The following is a 14,758-nucleotide window of genomic DNA, read 5'->3' as shown; positions in this document are numbered from 1 at the left end:
AATCCATGTACTCAAACAACAAGTGTGCGGTTAAAGTTGGCAAAAAACACACATATTTCTTTCCACAGGGCCGTGGAGTGAGACAGGGATGCAGTTTAAGCCCCACCCTCTTCAACATATATATCAACAAATTGGCGAGGGCACTAGAACAGTCTGCAGCACCCGGCCTCACCCTACTAGAATCTGAAGTCAAATGTCTACTGTTTGCTGATGATCTGGTGCTTCTGTCACCAACCAAGGAGGGCCTACAGCAGCACCTAGATATTCTGCACAGATTCTGTCAGACCTGTGCCCTGACAGTAAATCTCAGTAAGACAAAAATAATGGTGTTCCAAAAAAGGTCCAGTTGCCAGGACCACAAATACAAATTTGATCTAGTTGCCCTAGAGCACACAAAAAACTATACATACCTCGGCATAAACATCAGTGCTATAGGTAACTTCCACAAAGCTGTGAACGATCTGAGAGACAAGGCAAGAAGGGCCTTCTATGCCATCAAAAGGAACATAAAATTCGACATACCAATTAGGATCTGGCAAAAAATACTTGATTCAGTTATAGAACCCATTGCCCTTCATGGTTGTGATGTCTAGGGTCCGCTCACCAACCAAGAATTCACAAAATGGGACAAACACCAAATTGAGACTCTGCATGCAGAATTCTGCAAAAATATCCTCAGTGTACAACGAAAAACACCAAATAATGCTTGCAGAGCAGAATTAGGCCGATACCCGCTAATGATCAAAATCCTGAAAAGAGCCGTTAAATTCTATAACCACTTAAAAGGAAGCGATTCCCAAACAAAGCCATCACCTACAGAGAGATGAACTTGGAGAAGAGTCCCCTAAGCAAGCTGGTCCTGGGGCTCTGTTCACAAACACAAACAGACCCCACAGAGCCCCAGGACAACAACACATTTAGACCCAACCAAATCATGAGAAAACAAAAAGAGAATTACTTGACACATTGGAAAGAATTAACAAAAAAACAGAGCAAACTAGAATGGTATTTGGCCCTAAACAGAGAGTACACAGTGGCAGAATACCTGACCACTGTGACTGACCCAAACTTAAGGAAAGCTTTGACTATGTACAGACTCAGTGAGCATAGCCATGCTATTGAGAAAGGCAGCCGTAGCCAGACTTGGCTCTCAAGAGAAGACAGGCTATGTGCACACTGCCCACAAAATGAGGTGGAAACTGAGCTGCACTTCCTAACCTCCTGCCAAATGTATGACCATATAAGAGACACATATTTCCCTCAGATTACAGCGATCCACAAAGAATTTGAAAACAAACCCGGTTTTGATAAACTCCCATATCTACTGGGTGAAATACCACAGTGTGCAATCACAGCAGCAAGATTTGTGACCTGTTGCCACAAGAAAAGGGCAACCAGTGAAGAACAAACACCATTGTAAATACAACCCATATTTATGTTTATTTATTTTCCCATTTGTACTTGCACATTGTTACAACACTGTATATATACATAATATGACACTTTAAATGTCTTTATTCTTTTGGAACTTCTGAGTGTAATGTTTACTGTTAATATTTATTGTTTATTTCACTTTTGTTTACTATCTACTTCACTTGCTTTGGCAATGTTAACATATGTTTCCCATGCCAATAAAGCCCTTAAATTGAATTGAAATTGAATTGAGAGAGTGATAGAGAGAGTGTGTGTGTGATTGAGAGAGAGAGAGAGAGAGAGAGTGAGAGTGAGAGAGAGAGAGAGAGAGAGAGAGAGAGAGAGAGAGAGAGAGAGAGAGAGAGAGAGACGCCTAGCTATCTGATCGCTACCTACTTCTGTCAACACACAGAGCTCTGGTCCCGTTGGCTCTGCTTTCTGCGTCAGTCCTGATGCTCCTCCTAGCCACACACACACATACACACACACACACCTGCCTCTCTCCACTCTTCCTGAGTGCAATTCTCTGACATTGAAGACATGAGGAGGAGCTTACGGGTCTTAGTCGCATCACTGACAGATAGAATGAAGACACACAACAACAGAAGTGAGATTGAGGAGTACCAGGTTGTCTGTTTAACAACAACAGAAGTGAGATTGGGGAGTACCAGGTTGTCTGTTTAACAACAACAGAAGTGAGATTGGGGAGTACCAGGTTGTCTGTTTAACAACAACAGAAATAAGATTGAGGAGTACCAGGTTGTCTGTTTAACAACAACAGAAGTGAGATTGGGGAGTACCAGGTTGTCTGTTTAATTGGGAGTACCAGGTTGTCTGTTTAATTGGGGAGTACCAGGTTGTCTGTTTAATTGGGAGTACCAGGTTGTCTGTTTAATTGGGAATACCAGGTTGTCTGTTTAATTGGGAGTACCAGGTTGTCTGTTTAATTGGGAGTACCAGGTTGTCTGTTTAATTGGGAGTCCCAGGTTGTCTGTTTAATTGGGAGTACCAGGTTGTCTGTTTAATTGGGAGTACCAGGTTGTCTGTTTAATTGGGAGTACCAGGTTGTCTGTTTAATTGGGAGTCCCAGGTTGTCTGTTTAATTGGGAGTACCAGGTTGTCTGTTTAATTGGGAGTACCAGGTTGTCTGTTTAATTGGGAGTCCCAGGTTGTCTGTTTAATTGGGAGTACCAGGTTGTCTGTTTAATTGGGAGTACCAGGTTGTCTGTTTAATTGGGAGTACCAGGTTGTCTGTTTAATTGGGAGTACCAGGTTGTCTGTTTAATTGGGAGTACCAGGTTGTCTGTTTAATTGGGAGTACCAGGTTGTCTGTTTACCAGGGGTCCTAAATGGAGCCTTTTTCTGCCATGTGAAGTGTATAGTGGGGGCTTGATTGACTGTTGTTAAAACAGTTATGAAATAATTCTAGAATGTCATAGAGAAACATTGACTTTGAACAGGTTATGGTAGATTATATGACTATATTAGCCTGGCATCAATACGTTGAGCAAATCTTTCCTCATTTAGCATGGCTAATGTTTCCTACCTTTATCAACTGTGGGACTGCCACCCCTCTGACTCGCTGCATTCCTCAGTAGAGTTTACACCCCTCTTTTTATCTGTCTCTGTCTCTGTCTCTCCTCATTCGGCATTGGTAATGTTGCCTACCTTAATCACCTGTGGGGTAGCAGCACTGATTACGTCCCAAACGGCATCCTATTCACTAAATAGTGCACTATTTCTGACCAGAGGTCTATGGGCCCTGGTCAAAAGTAGTGTTCCATTTGGACGCAGACCCTGACTCACTGCATTCCTCCTTAGGGACTACAGACAGTCAGCGAATAACCTGAGACTCAGGAGACTAAGGCCCAGTTCTGACCCAGCCTCTCTTCCTTAGGGACAAAGGGTGGCTATTTGAAGAATCTCAAATATAAAATATATTTGGATTTGTTTAACACTTTTTTGGTTACTACATGATTCCATGTGTGTTGTTTCATAGTTTTGATGTCTTCACTATTATTCTACAATGTAGAAAATAGTAAAAATAGAGAAAAACCCTTGAATGAGTAGGTGTTCTAAAACTTTTGACCGGTAGTGTACACAGCTGATTCAAATAATCAAAGCTTGATAATAAGTTGGTTATTTGAAATAGGCTGTGTAGTGCTAGGGGGAAAAAACTAAACATGCACCCAGGAGGGACCCGGGACCGAGTTTGGGAAACCCTGGACTATGGAGGACTGGGCCATACCGGGGAGTGCAAATATGGCCGACCGATGGCTTCAAAGGGCCTCAATGGCCAATACATAGCATATGCAATCCAGAGTTAATATACAACATTGGCTACTGCGTAATTTACAGGAACAAACTTTAAGTACCGCCCACCTCATAAGCTACCCTACCCGGAAAAGAGTACGTCTTCTGAGAGCTGAAGTGTGTCCCTGAAATACACGACGATGGCTAAACTTAGTAGCTGTTTCAAACGGCTTTTTATCTTCTTCAACCTGCTGTTCGCGGTAAGTTGGCAACTCTTTATTTGTAAATACAAGTAGGAAAATGTCATCAATTCAATAGGCGATACTGTAAGGTTACTTTCGATTGTAATCAACTGCGCAGAAACAACAAGTTAATGTATCCTGTTCACCAAACACTTCTGCCCAGAGAAGTTAGTTTAAAGTGTTTGTTGCCTATCTGTGTAAAATGATATAGTTTCTATCTACTTACCTACGTGTTTCCATGTTGTATAAAGTTGTATGATACAATTTTACATCCGTTATGGCTTTAAAGACATTTTGAATTATATGATGTAAATATGCCTAGTACAAATATGAAAATCATGTTATTTGATAGTGGATGGGGTGTTTTTCTTTAGATTGTTGGAGGTGTGATTATCGGCCTGGGACTTCTGGGTCAATTCTTCTACCATGGCAGTACTTCAGAGGTAAAATGGGATCTAGCTCTGGTCCATGGCGTTACGTGTGCGGCTTGTGCTTTGAAGAAGTCTAAAGCCGCACACGTAACACCCTAGACAAGAGCTAACTGGGCTCAAAGTTACAATTGCGTTCAAACTGTATTTTACGAATATATAGGGATGTTGAATGAATTTTAACCAAAGATAATTAACTTTGATCACTTTGATTTGATCATTTCCCTATTTTGAATACAAAGTGAACTCTTGTGTACAAAGTCAATTTTGGCCTACCAAAACAAGACAACTAAATAAAAAGTTGGTCCAAAAAAACCCAGAAGGGATGTAGGCTATTATGATAACACTATGATAACATAGTTGTATACTGAGAGACACAATGGATTTTGCATTCTTTTCAGTTTGAGAACCAGACCACTGGCTTTGTCGTGCTGTATGTGGTCGGAGGCGTCACCATGGTTATGTCTCTGCTTGGCGCGTACGGAGCACACCGAGGGAAGAGAATCCCCCTGATCGTGGTGAGTGGATCCACTGCTACTAGCTGAGTTCAAATTCATTCAGACAACTATGACCAAAGAGACAGAACAATATACAACATGTCACGGTTTACCAGACACAGATTAAGCGTAGTCCAGGACTCAACTATTTTCAATGAAGATTCCTACTTGAGCTTGCTTTTTAGTCCAGGACTAGTCTTAGTCTGTGTCCGGGAAACCACCCTGATATCCTGTTTATATCCTATTACGACATTGGATTAGGAAAGATAATTACCATTTCGTAACCTGTATGGTTCAAGATGGGACTTTCTAACTGTTCACTGAGTCACACAGTAACTTTCTCTCTCTCTCTCTCTCTCTCTCTCTCTCTCTCTCTCTCTCTCTCTGTCTCTGTCTCTGTCTCTGTCTCTGTCTCTCTCTCTCTCTCTCTCTCTGTCTCTCTGTCTCTCTCTCTCTGTCTCTCTGTCTCTCTGTCTCTCTGTCTCTCTGTCTCTCTCTCTGTCTCTCTGTGTGTGTGTAGTTTCTGCTAGCCTGTATTATTGGCTGCTTCTGCTTCCTGCGTCTGGCGGTGCCCACAGCCATTTACCGTCCTGAGGTATTGTTTGTTAATAATAACGTCTGTACATGACTGTCCTGTAATACTTGATGTACTATACTGTTGGACAGGCCTACAGCCAGTGGTACTGGAATACTTGATGTACTATACTGTTGGACAGGCCTACAGCCAGTGGTACTGGAATACTTGGTACTATACTGTTGGACAGGCCTACAGCCAGTGGTACTGTAATACTTAGTACTATACTGTTGGACTACAGCCAGTGGTACTGGAATACTTGATGTACTATACTGTTGGACAGGCCTACAGCCAGTGGTACTGGAATACTTAGTACTATACTGTTGGACAGGCCTACAGCCAGTGGTACTGGAATACTTAGTACTATACTGTTGGACAGGCCTACAGCCAGTGGTACTGGAATACTTAGTACTATACTGTTGGACAGGCCTACAGCCAGTGGTACTGGAATACTTAGTACTATACTGTTGGACAGGCCTACAGCCAGTGGTACTGGAATACTTAGTACTATACTGTTGGACAGGCCTACAGCCAGTGGTACTGGAATACTTAGTACTATACTGTTGGACAGGCCTACAGCCAGTGGTACTGGAATACTTAGTACTATACTGTTGGACAGGCCTACAGCCAGTGGTACTGGAATACTTGATGTACTATACTGTTGGACAGGCCTACAGCCAGTGGTACTGGAATACTTGATGTACTATACTGTTGGACAGGCCTACAGCCAGTGGTACTGTAATACTTAGTACTATACTGTTGGACAGGCCTACAGCCAGTGGTACTGGAATACTTAGTACTGTACTGTTGGACAGGCCTACAGCCAGTGGTACTGTAATACTTAGTACTATACTGTTGGACAGGCCTACAGCCAGTGGTACTGTAATACTTGATGTACTATACTGTTGGACAGGCCTACAGCCAGTGGTACTGTAATACTTGATGTTTCTTTATGTTTCCTTTCCCCAAGGGATGACTGTAGTATGCTATACAAATACTGAACTTCTGTTAGGGGACCTCCAGTCTCTCCTAACAGACTGTCTTCCAGCAGCTAGCAGCTCACACAATATCTGTTTCTGATAAGGCAACCTGATAATAATAATAATAATAATAATACATTTGATTTATTCAGTACACAAGGCGCTACACAACATGACCTATATCCATACATTCAGGTTTAGGTGTGTGAATTGAGTAGGGCCTTGTTGACAACTGCGGTTGTGTGTTTTTTTTTTTATTGGAAGGTGTGAATTCTGTCAACGCCATTGTTGACAACTGCGGTTGTGTGTTTTTTTTTATTGGAAGGTGTGAATTCTGTCAACGCCATTGTTGACAACTGCAGGTTGTGTGTGTTTTTTGCAGGTAGAGCAGAGCATGGAGGAGAAGTTCCGTGAGGTACTGCCTCTGAACCGAGCTTCCCCTGACGTTAGACAGCTGACTGAGAGGATTCAGCTCGGGGTATGGAACATCTACAGTAAACATTTCACCAGAATATACTTCACATTTCCATAGCATTCATTTATATCAAACGATTCCGCTTGGGATCCATTCCATTTTTTACATGAAAACATCAGCGTGAAATGTTTCACTTAAGGTTTACAATAATATCATTAATTATATACTTGATAGTTTTGAGAAGTTACATTTTATAGTTGCATGTAGAAAATGTACCTAAGTAACGTTAACAGTATAGTGTCCTCTTGATCCTTATCATTGACCAATGAGGATACTGTCCTCTCGAATACAAAAGGAAGTGTTCCTTCCCAACAGGTCCAGGCACGGCTGGCCATAACAGACTTGTTTTGTTGACTCTCTAACAGCAGTAATGAGGAAGAGGTTGATCTAGTGGTTCAACCGGTTTACTGTTCTCAACATGCTCTTCCTGATACGCTGTGTGTGTGTGTGTGTGTGTGTGTGTGTGTTTTAACAGTTGAAGTGCTGTGGGTTGTTCAGTTACACAGACTGGGGCCAGAACGTCCCTGACTCCTGTCTCTGTCAGGGTGAGGAAGATCAGGTGGAAGGTAAATGCCAGAACATTCCATACGAGGTGAGTTCAGATCAACTCTACATGACAGGACTGATGATGTAGCTTTATATTCAATAGTCTTCTTCTTCTTCTTCTTCTCAGTTCATATGCATATAGGCTTACATCCAGGTCTACCATGAGAAAACCTTTTAGCCCTTCAGTGCATTATAATAAAGGAAAATGCCATATCAGCCAAAATGGACTTCTGTGTACTGGTTCAATTATTTTCTTCTTCTGTTTTTCAGTTATTGTTCTTTTCTGATATCAGGATGACTGGACAGGAGAAGCTGATCTACAAACAGGTTAGACCAGCTTCCCTTTTGTCAACTTTAGATTAACCTTCTTATCTTCTACATTCCTAGACAGAACCAGTTGCTTTTATCACTGGTCAGAGAGCAGCACACTGTCAAGAATGAAGCTCTTCTGTTGAGCCATGATCTGAGTCACATTATTACAAAAACATGAAATACCAACATATTTTTCAATCTGCACACTTTAGTTTGTGATCCCTGCGGGAATTAAACCTGTGACCTTGGCATTGCTAGCGCCACACTCTAACCAACTGAGCCAGACAGGACCACGATTGAGTTATGACGTGTGTTCCATTGAGTATTAACTTACCTCTGTCCCACAGACCTGCTTCCCCATCCTCAAGGGCTACATGGCTAAAGCAATGGACATTGTGTTGGGCGTCTTCTTTGGATTCGCTGTTCTGTCTGTGAGTATGCATTCTGTACTACACACATTTCACACCTTACACACCAAACTGTCTTTAAATATCTCTTACTACTCCCTGGCCTGCTATCACCCATGTTGTTGTTGTTTTTTAAATTCATGTTGTTGTGTTCTCCAGCTCCTGGGAGCGGTGATGTCTGCCGTCCTGCTGGCTCAGGTGAGGAGGTCTACCGTTGGGGTTCCTGTGGTGTCCAGTGTCAGCTCTCAGCTGTCCAAGTTCAGCTTCAGTTATCAGCCGCCCAAGTACAGCGAGCTTTACAACGTGCCTGAGAAGTCTGAGAACTAGGCCGCTGCTCAGGCTGAGGTTCAGGATATGGTTAGTTGGATAGCATGGTTGAGGCTGTAGTTCTGTCTGGCTCAGCATGGAAATAGAACTACTAGAATGGCTAAATCCCCCCCACAGACGTCTGTACTTTGACTGCACCACCATGGGTATGATGAATACGGTTGAATGGGGATTTTCGTTCTAGTGATCTATTTCTATGGTGTCCAGCCTCTGTAACCCCAGGTCAGTGTTCACACTGTTTCGCTTCCACATCTTGTTGTTGTTGTGTTGTTAAAGAGAGAGCTACATAACTACTCTTACTATCAAACCAAAAGAAAGGTACTACTTCATTCTGTCTCATTTGCTTTGATTTGAGTTCTACGTTTTAAGAAAACCACCTGTGGTGATTTATAAATGTGCAGGGAGTTGCTAGTAAAATATTTGTGAAATGTTGCATTTTATTTGCCGAATGACGACGAACTGGCAGGGCGTTGTGAAAAGAGGATATTGTAAAGAGGTTATTGTAAAGAGAGTACAACTTTCTTTCATTTCCATATGATTTTGAATGTCAAATAATTTGCCTTGTAACTGCAATAATAAAGGGAAAGAAAATGGAAGGTTGACATGGAGATAAGGGAAAATAAATATCTGCAGCTGACACGGAGGCCATTTGTTTTTTGCAATGAAAGGATGTTCTATTTTTTGCTATGAACTGTAAATCCTTATATGAAATATATAACATGCCAACTGTCTTGCACTCTATTTTTCAAAATAAAGCATCTGTCTTCTACATTTTGTCTCTTTTGTAGAATTATATTAGAACTTGGAACTTATTTACAACTCTTTTGAGGAATATATTTGAACTTCAAACGTATTTACTCATTTGAGAGAACATTCCAGTTTAGAACCTTTGCATCTTAAGTTCCAAATCAGTTGAATGAAAACAATAGAAATTCTTGTTAGAATCCGAGTTGGAGAGGTTAGAATCCGAGTTGGAGAGGTTAGAATCCGAGTTGGAGAGGTTAGAATCCGAGTTGGAGAGGTTAGAATCCGAGTTGGAGAGGTTAGAAGGTAGAGAAAGAAGAGATTAAGAAAGAGTTGAAGGGGGCGAGACGGCAACGGACAAGCCTGCAGATAGAGAGAGAGGCTGAACAGTGGGTGATGAAGGTTGAGAGGAGGTTCTTGAAATGTGAAAAGTGTGAGATCAACTTTATGAATAAAATGTACAAAGTGAGAAAGACGATGATGGATAATGAGAGGAGGAAGATGAAAGAAGTCATAGCAGATATGAAGAAAACAAGATGAGATATGGACTGAGATGGGGAGAGAGAGAGATGGGGGAGAGAGAGAGATGGGGAGAGAGGGAGAGAGAGAGAGAGAGAGATGAGATGGAGAGAGAGAGAGAGAGAGAGAGAGATGGAGAGAGAGAGAGAGAGATGGAGAGAGAGAGAGAGAGATGGAGAGGGAGAGAGAGATGGAGAGAGAGAGAGAGAGAGAGAGATGGAGAGAGAGAGATGGACTGAGATGGAGAGAGAGAGGGAGAGAGAGAGATGGAGAGAGAGATGGACTGAGATGGAGAGAGAGAGATGGAGAGAGAGAGATGGACTGAGATGGAGAAAGAGAGATGGAGAGAGAGATGGAGAGAGATGAAGAGAGAGCGATGGACTGAGATGGAGAGAGAGAGATAGAGAGAGAGAGATGGAGAGAGAGATGGAGAGAGAGAGATGCAGGGCCTGAAGGAGGAGAGGAGAAAGATAAGAGAGCGACAGAGGAGGCTGACCACAGAGAGCTGGAGGATGACCACAGAGAGCTGGAGGATGACTACAGAGAGCTGGAGGATGACCACAGAGAGCTGGAGGATGACCACAGAGAGCAGGAGGATGGCCACAGAGAGCTGGAGGATGACTACAGAGAGCTGGAGGATGACCACAGAGAGCTGGAGGATGACTACAGAGAGCTGGAGGATGACCACAGAGAGCAGGAGGATGGCCACAGAGAGCTGGAGGATGACCACAGAGAGCAGGAGGATGACCACAGAGAGCAGGAGGATGGCCACAGAGAGAGGTAGAAAGGTAGAAAACAAGCATTTGAGTGAGACCATTGATATCCTTCAGAAGGAGATGAGGCGGTTCATATCCACGGAGGTGCGATCATGCATGGTGAGACATTACATCGCAGAGGAAGAAGGTGAGGCAGGAGATGCCTCACAAATGGCACCCTTTTCCCTGCATAGTGCACTACTTTTGACCAGAACAAAAGTAGTGTGCTATGTCAGTAATAGGGTGCCATTTGGGACTGAGATATTGTAGCTGGAATGGTGAAGCCACAGTCCCATAATGACGTGTCAGTCTTGTCTTTTTAGTTGGGAGTCAATTGTTCTATCATCACATGGCATGCCAATGAACAGAAACAGAGAGGAAAGCACTAAGAGACAGGACTACCAGGCTATAGGTTTCTTCTTAAATAGTAATCTCATCTCAGACACCCAGAACTAAAATCTTGCGTAATTGCGTCAGATGCTCACATGCATCTGTCCACGAGAGATTACTTACATAGTAAACATGGCTAGATGTTGATCAGTTAGATGTGTATGCTTTATAAAGTAATATATATTTCCCTCTTGTGGTGTAAAGGGTAATTGCAGTCAACATGAAACACCAGAGTGGGTCAACTGGGGAAAGGCACATGCTGATCAGGCCGCCCGCGTTACGTACGCGAGCGTTGCAAAAATAAATGTACACATACATGTTATTCAATCATTGCACCCACACTGCTCATGTGCGTCAATGAACGTCTGCGTTGCCAGGCTCTAAAATAGAACTCCCTCTCTAACTTTAAGCATCAGTTGTCAGAGCAGCTTACCGATCACTGCACCTGTACACAGCCATTCTGAAATTAGCCCACCTTACTACCTCATCCCCATATTGTTATTTATTTTGCTCATTTGCACCCCAGTATCTCTATCTGCACATCATCTTTTGCACATCTATCATTCCAGTGGTAATACGACATTTTAACGCTCGACGTGCTGCAAGTCCCGCCTCTCCCATCTCCTCATTGGTTTTTAGGAGCATATACCCACGCGGGTGATTGAAAGATGAACTGCGGTCCACACTCCAGTCCAGTTGGTGGTGGAAATGCACCTTAAAGTTGGTTATCAACTGCCATATAAAGTCCAAAGAAGAAAAATAAGAAGAAGAAGAAGAAGAAGAAGAAGAAGAAGAAGAAGAAGAAGAAGAAGCCTGAAGGAGAGAACTAGAAACTCACTCGGTTTACCCTTTTATCTGTGGATTAATTGTCGGACCTTGTGCATTTCAGGTAAAATAACAACCCAATGTTTATATCCCAGGACAAATTAGCTAGAAAACAGCAAGCTAGCTAGCTAAATTGCCATACATGTTTAATGGTTTTTGACCTGTCCCGAAGTTTAATATAGTTGGTTCAGTGACAAAGATGGCACATGCGGACGGTCTGGTCAGCATGTACGCAAGGAGTTGCTGAGACCACTGCCTTCACACAACTAAATACATCAGACTGTTTTGTAATACTGTGAAGGTATTTATTGAAAACTGAGTAGCAGTATATGTTAGTTAGAGTTTGGAAAATCTATTAAAGTGTTATTCCACAATGATACATTAGTTCAGTGGTTCTCAAACCTCTCCTCGGGGACCCCCAGACGTTTCATAATTTTGTTGTAATTTAATGAACACAGTTATGCAACACCCAATTCCCCCTGTGTGAAAAAGTAATTGCCCCCTTACACTCAGCAACTGGTTGTGCCACCTTTAGCTGCAATGACTGCAACCAAATGCTTCCTGTAGTTGTTGATCAGTCTCTCACATCGCTGTGGAGAAATTTTGGCTCACTCTTCCATGCAGATCTGCTTTAACTCAGGCGACATTTGTGGGTTTTCAAGCATGAACTACTCGTTTCAAGTCCTGCCACAACATCTCAATTGGGATTAGGTCTGGACTTTGACTAGGCCATTCCAAAACATCAAATGTTTTGCTTTTTAGCCATTTTCATGTAGACTTGATTGTTTGTTTGGATCATTGTCTTGCTGCATGACCCAGCTGTGCTTCAGCTTTAGCTCACAGACAGATGGCCTGACATTGTCCCACAAATGTCCCCACAAATGTCGCTGAGTTAAAGCAGATCTGCATGCAAGAGTGAGCCAAAATTCCTCCACAGCGATGTGAGAGACTGATCAACAACTACAGGAAGCATTTGGTTGCAGTCATTGCAGCTAAAGGTGGCACAACCAGTTATTGAGTGTAAGGTGGCAATTACTTTTTCACACAGGGGAATTAGGTGTTGCATAACTTTGTTCATTAAATTAAAAAAAAAAGTGTATATTTTTTTTGTTATTTGTAAACTCAGGTTCCCTTTATCTAACATTAGGTTTTGGTTGAAGATCTGATAACATTCAGTATCAAAAATATGCAAAACTAAAGAAAATTAGAAAGAGGGGCCAATACTTTTTCACGGGCACTGTAGTACAATATGTCATTTGCAATCTGCAGTGCTTCTGTGTGTTTTCAGAACCGTCTTTCTATTTGACAGTGAACAGTTGGTAGTGAAGAGAAGAAGAAGTAGTTAGACAAGCAGGAAGACAGGAGAAAACATCAGATAAAGGAGAATAGACTTTCGGGAAATAAATAATGTCATTTAATTTGTGAAAGATTACTGGAGAAAAATGAGACATATTTCATATTCTTCGTCTTTATTTCCTTATGTAGTCAAAATAAGCTGTAATAGGTTACAGTGGTGCTTTTCACAGGACCGACTGCTGCAGTGGAAATGGCTGCACTGTACTGTCATATATACAGTGAGCTCCAAAAGTATTGGGACAGTGACACATTTTGTTTGTTGTTTTGGCTCTGTACTCCAACACTTTGGATTTGAAATGATACAAACTGTGAGGTTAAAGTGCAGACTGTCAGCTTTAATTTGGGTGTATTGTTATTCATATAGGGTGTACTGTTTTAGAAAGTACAGCACTTTTTGTACATAGTCCCCCCATTTTAAGGGACCAAAAGTATTTGGACAAATTCACTATTAAAGTAAGTAGTAAAAAGTGAAGTATTCTGTCCCATATCCATAGCACACAATGGCTACATCAGGCTTGTGTCTCTACAAACTTGTTGGATGCATTTGCTGTTTGTTTTGGTTGTGTTTCAGATTATGCTGTGCCCAATAGAAATGAATGGTAAATAATGTATTGTGTCATTTTGGAGTCACTTTTATTGTAAATGAGAATAAAATATATTTCTAAACACTCATACATTAATGTGGATTCTACCATGATTACGGATAGTCCTGAATGAGTCGTGAATAATGATGAGTGAGAAAGTCACAGATGCACAAATATACCCCCAAGACATGCTAACCTCTCACCATTACAATAACAGGGGGGGGGGGGGGGGTTAGCATTTGGGGGGGATATTTGTGCCTCTAACTTTCTCACTCATCGTTGCTCACGATTCATCCAGGACTATTCATTAAAACATATTCTATTCTTATTTACAATAACAGTGACTCCAAAATGACACAATACATTACTATCCCAATACTTTTGGAGTTCACTGTACCGTATGTTGCTAAATGCAATGTCTAGAGTGCGGCCTGCATGGAAGTTTAGTCCCCAGATGTCTGGTTTCTGGATGGACAACACTTTACTGTGGAAATACAATCTAGCAATTTAGCTGTGCATAATAAGACCTGATTTACAATGAAAACAGCAAGCTCGTCTCAGCAAGCTGATTGCAGGCCATGTTGACTCAGAAGACAGAGGAGGTATTAACAGAATGATATTGTCAGTGTGGGCAGAGCAGAGATTCCTTATTACATTGTCTGCATCCCAAATGGCACCCTATTCCCTATATAGTGCACTACTTTTGACCCAAATGGCACCCTATTCCCTATATAGTGCACTACTTTTGACCCAAATGGCACCCTATTCCCTATATAGTGCACTACTTTTGACCCAAATGGCACCCTATTCCCTATATAGTGCACTACTGTTGACCGGAGTGCAACTATGTACAGCAGGGGAAGAGGGTACCATTTGGGACGCGGACCATACGTTTGTTGTCAGCGTGGCTACAGCAGACCTCATTACAGTGCTTCATAATGTCTCACTCCAAAGTTCATCCTAAGGACGCTTCTTACTCTTCTAGCCTGAATTTTAAAGGTAAAATCAAATCAAATCAAATCAAATTGTATTGGTCACATGCGCCGAATACAACAGGTGCAGACATTACAGTGAAATGCTTACTTACAAGCCCTTAACCAACAGTGCATTTATTTTTAACAAAAAAAGTAA

General features: G+C 42.0%; 1 protein-coding gene across 1 annotated transcript; it reads left to right on the top strand.

Moving 5' to 3' along the window:
- The first annotated feature begins 2,711 nt into the window (after nt 1–2,711).
- Nucleotides 2,712–9,223, top strand: LOC311119062 (tetraspanin-8-like). The gene is made up of 9 exons (XM_084193814.1): nt 2,712–3,926; nt 4,283–4,351; nt 4,738–4,854; nt 5,354–5,428; nt 6,770–6,865; nt 7,338–7,454; nt 7,679–7,735; nt 8,068–8,151; nt 8,287–9,223. Exons 1-9 carry the CDS (start codon nt 3,867–3,869, stop codon nt 8,452–8,454), a joined length of 843 nt encoding a protein of 280 aa, XP_084049940.1. The 5' UTR covers nt 2,712–3,866; the 3' UTR covers nt 8,455–9,223.
- Nucleotides 9,224–14,758: the final 5,535 nt, after the last annotated feature.

This window comes from Coregonus lavaretus, assembly GCF_964263955.1.
Source record: "Coregonus lavaretus genome assembly, contig: HAP1_SCAFFOLD_829, whole genome shotgun sequence".
Lineage (NCBI taxonomy): Eukaryota > Metazoa > Chordata > Actinopteri > Salmoniformes > Salmonidae > Coregonus > Coregonus lavaretus.
Note: the sequence above shows the minus strand (reverse complement) of the source record. Positions and strands in the feature narration are given on the sequence as shown.